The 4,213-nt window shown below is 38.0% G+C and overlaps 1 protein-coding gene across 1 annotated transcript in view; it reads right to left on the bottom strand.

Moving 5' to 3' along the window:
• Positions 1-599: 599 nt before the first annotated feature.
• The window catches only part of LOC121928449 (pantetheinase-like), a 17,082-nt gene continuing 13,468 nt past the window's right edge, over positions 600-4,213 (bottom strand). The window contains exons 6-7 of the mRNA XM_042463161.1: positions 2,877-3,047; positions 600-2,555 (exon numbers count right to left, since the gene is read on the bottom strand). Coding sequence (XP_042319095.1) covers positions 2,439-2,555; positions 2,877-3,047 — 288 coding nt within the window. The 3' untranslated portion in view covers positions 600-2,438. The remainder of the gene's footprint in view (positions 2,556-2,876; positions 3,048-4,213) is intronic.

The following is a 4,213-nucleotide window of genomic DNA, read 5'->3' as shown; positions in this document are numbered from 1 at the left end:
CCTTATAAAAATGGGAAATCAAGGTAAATTTATACTGTTTTGGAACATTTTCAAACCGTGTATGCTTGAATCCGTGTATAACAAATCAGTGTATAAGAAGGGCCGACTGTATTCCTTCCCCTCCAAATGAATTGATTCTGAATCATGGTTCCTACTTATTGAACTCGCTTCAGAATCAATTCTTTTTTAAAAAAAAACTCTTGCAAAGTGCACTTTGAAAAAAACTAATTTTTTTCCATTTGCCTCAGTTCAGCACGATTGCAATCGATTGCTCCAGGATCAGAATCAGTTTTAGATGGGAACAACGGCCATTTGATTTGATCGGTGATTCGATATATTTTGTAGTGGGAATGAGCCCTAGGTAAGATTACACTTTGGGCTTTTATTAGCTTCATAGAGATAATAAGTCTATTAGGATCATCCAGCACTGATTTGGTAAAGATCGTGATGGTTTCTTAATTGCCCCTAGGCAGCACCTGCCAGATACTCTAAAGGTATCTCTGTTTTGTGGATTTTGGATGTTATTGTACTTTGCTATACGGCCAACACAGCTATCCCTGAATATATTTTAAGGAAGAAAAGTCAAATAAACAGTCAAACACAACTGAAAATATTTTATTGGTTAAAAATATGTGAGGCCACTCAAAATGTCTGAGGCCATTCAAAATGAGCATTCAGTGGGAGTTTCCAAAACATATCTTCAAGTTTCCAGGTGATGAGTCAATTCCCCACTCAGTCATGGAAATGCACTGGGTGACCTTGGGCAGACCGCACTCTCTCAGTCTTAGAGAAAGGTAAAGCCAAACTTCCCCTGAGCAGTTTTTTCCAAAAATACTCCATGATATGATTGCCATAAGTTAGAAATAACATGAAGGCACACAACAACAATAGCTAGAAATTGTATTAATTCTATAATAGCCTAGCTCTTAAAACAATCAGCTTGGTTTGCCCTGTTGTTAAATATTTGGTGTGTTTTTTTTAATTCATCTATTTGTTGATTTTTAACACTAACAATTTAGTATACTATCAAACTAAATGATATACATTCAGAAAATATAGAGAGACAATAATAAAGAAACAAAGGGGGGGGGGAATAAAATAAGGAAAAAATAAGTAACTGGAACACAGTAGGACTCTGACTCCCCAATCCTAACTGCAATGAAAATGAAAATAAACAAAGATTTAAAAGATATTGTTCATTATTACAGATCCAGCTAAATAATTCGAATAAAATTACTAATAACCTTTACCAAAGATTATTCATTGTTAGATTTCTTATTGTTCAAAAATTCCATAAACTGTTCCCAATCTTTTTTTTTAAGTCAGTTGGTTTATCCTTTAGAATCCACATTAATTTGGCAATGTGGGTTAACTCAGCAACCTTAACAGTCTATTCTTCCATCATTGGTGCCTTAGTCTGTTTCCAAGTTTGTGTAAACAATAATGTTGCTGCTGTTATCATGTATTGAAGAAGTAATCTGTATTAATTATCCAGTTCTTGATCCATAATGCCCAACAGAAACATTTCTGGTAGCATTACAAAATCTACCTTTAGAATTTTTTGAATTATCATATAAATCTCAGACTAATAGCTTTCCACCTTCTTACAAGTCCACCACATATGAAAGGAGGAACTATCCTGGTTTTGACATCCAGGTTTGAAACATTAAGTACTATCTATGCATCATCTTATGCAGGTTTTCTTTTAAATTGGTGCTCAAAGTAAATTTTATATCTGTAGACCACATTTTTCCCATACATCCATTTGAATATTATGCCCCAAATTTTGGAGCCACCTTACTCTTTTACAGATTCATCTTTTGCCTCTAATTTCAAAAGCCATTTATCCACTTTTAAAATTACATGTTCCCCACCTTTATTGTTGCTGTTGTGTGCCTTTAAGTTGTTTCTGACTTATGGTGACCCTAAGGCAAACCTTTCATGGGGTTTTCTTGGCAAGATTTGTTCAGAGGAGGTTTGCCATTGCCTTCCCCTGAGGCTGAGAGCATCCCTTGTCTTTACACAACTCTAAATAAAATTCATTTTCTCCAGTCCTTATTGCTGGATTTCTCTCATTTTGATTAAATTTATGTGTAAGTTGTATGTAAGCAAACCAATTAACATCTTTGCCTTCCTTAAGTAACATCTCTCTTGATTTAAACTTCCAGCTGTCTTGTTCAAGGTACAGAAGATCCTTGAAGGCAACAATACTCAATACTCAGAAATTGTATTAATTCTATAATACCTGACAACTGCTCCTGAAACAATCAGTCCGCTTTGTCCTCCAGTCAAACATTCAGTATTGATGCTGTTAATTTCAGACTTTGCTCTGCAGCTACTATCTCCCAAAATGCAGGAAGAGAGACATAACTATATGGATTGGGTGAGAGAGTTCTGATTGGGTAAAAAAAGAAGCAAAGTAACAAAGGACAATCTCATTATGATGTGTACAGTGGATGCGGAGAGTCTTTTTCATACCATCTTCCAAAAAGAGCCACAGATAAGAGTGGCTTTGATATTTTCTTGTTACTAATGAGACGCCCATCAGTCAATACCTGTAGGAAAAACAGTGTACAGAGAGAACCATGTTTGTATACAACTGTGTTATGAATGAAGAGAAAAATAATTGCTGATATCTAGGGATGCATGAGTTAAAAGGTAAATGTAAATGATTGTCAAAGACCTTATAAAACTGCAAATCCCAGGATTCCATAGGATGGAACTACAGCACTTAAAGTGACGTCAAACTGCATTATTTTTACAGTGCCACTGTACCCTAACATGGCAATCTCTTTCAAAAATGTTTCTAATCATTTTATTTTTTTTAAAAAACAAAACCTTGATAATGTATGAAGCAACTTTATTTCATCCCTTACCTTAAATTCTCCTGGGGCCAGTTGAGTCTCAGTGAGCAAGACTTCTGGAAAAACGTAACTAGTGTTAAATGTGCCACTGAGGGAAAAGGAGTCAAATCTTGTATGGGCCATATCTACTCGCTGCCCACATGATTTCACGTCTGTGCTATTACACTTCAGAAGTGTACATATCTATGGAAAGAGAGAGGAGAGGAATATTCATGGGCTGAAGTCAGCCACAGAAACAGGAAAAACATTTCATGCTCATGGAATGGGAAAAATGCATATGCTGGCAGCACTGGGATTTGGAATAGTCCTACACTATGATTATATGGTTATCTATTGATTGATAAACAATTTTATCCTGATTTTGACCCCAAAAAATATCTTGCTGTGTTGTTTCCAGGATTAATCCCACAGGATTAAACAGAAAAACTGGGCAAAGTAGCCCCAAATTCCCCCAAATGATGAACAAAAAAGTTTCACCAAAAGCCTAATGACATCAGGAGCTTTCACATTCTTTCACAAAATAAGATCATTTCACCATTGTTTCCCAAACCAGAAAATATCATTATTTGTCATCTGTACGCTGACGACACTCAGCTGTATCTCTCCACCCCTGACCTTTCAACGGGGCTTGAACAGCAAGTTTCTTCTTGTCTGACTTCCATCTCTCAGTGGATGCGGTTTCGGTGCTTGAAGCTCAACATGTCTAAGACTGAGCTTCTTGTCTTTCCACCTAAACCCACCCTTCACTATTCCTTTTCTGTTTCTGTCAACGACACTTCTATTCAATTGGTTCATCAAGCCCACAGTCTTGGCTTCATTTTTGACTCTTCTCTGTCATTTATTCCCCAGATCCAGGCCACCGCCAAGGCCTGTAGATTCTTTCTCCACAACATTGCCAAGATCCGTCCATTCCTCTCAGCCTCTACTGCCAAGACTCTAGTCCATGCCCTAGTGGTTTCGCGACTAGATTATTGTAACCTCCTTCTAACAGGGCTTCCTCTTTCTCACCTCCAACCTTTAATCTCTGTCCAGTATTCAGCTGCCCGTATTGTCACATCCGCTCGCCGCTTTGACCATGTTTCACCTCTTTTATCCTCCCTTCATTGGCTCCCCACCCCCTTCCGCATCTGGTACAAGCTTTTATTATTGACTTTCAAAGCCCTCCATGGATTGGCCCCTCCTTACTTATCTGACCTTCTTTCTCCTTACATTCCTACTTGCACCCTCTGCTCTTGTAGTCAAGGTCTCCTGTCACAGTGTAGGACTACCACTGCCCCCTCCCGAATTCGTCCCTTCTCGCTTGCTGCCCCTTACTCCTGGAACCTTCTTCCCCCACATGCACACCTCAT

Source organism: Sceloporus undulatus, chromosome 1, assembly GCF_019175285.1.
Source record: "Sceloporus undulatus isolate JIND9_A2432 ecotype Alabama chromosome 1, SceUnd_v1.1, whole genome shotgun sequence".
Lineage (NCBI taxonomy): Eukaryota > Metazoa > Chordata > Lepidosauria > Squamata > Phrynosomatidae > Sceloporus > Sceloporus undulatus.
The sequence above is the reverse complement of the archived record's forward strand: the minus strand, read 5'-3'. Positions and strand labels throughout refer to the sequence as shown.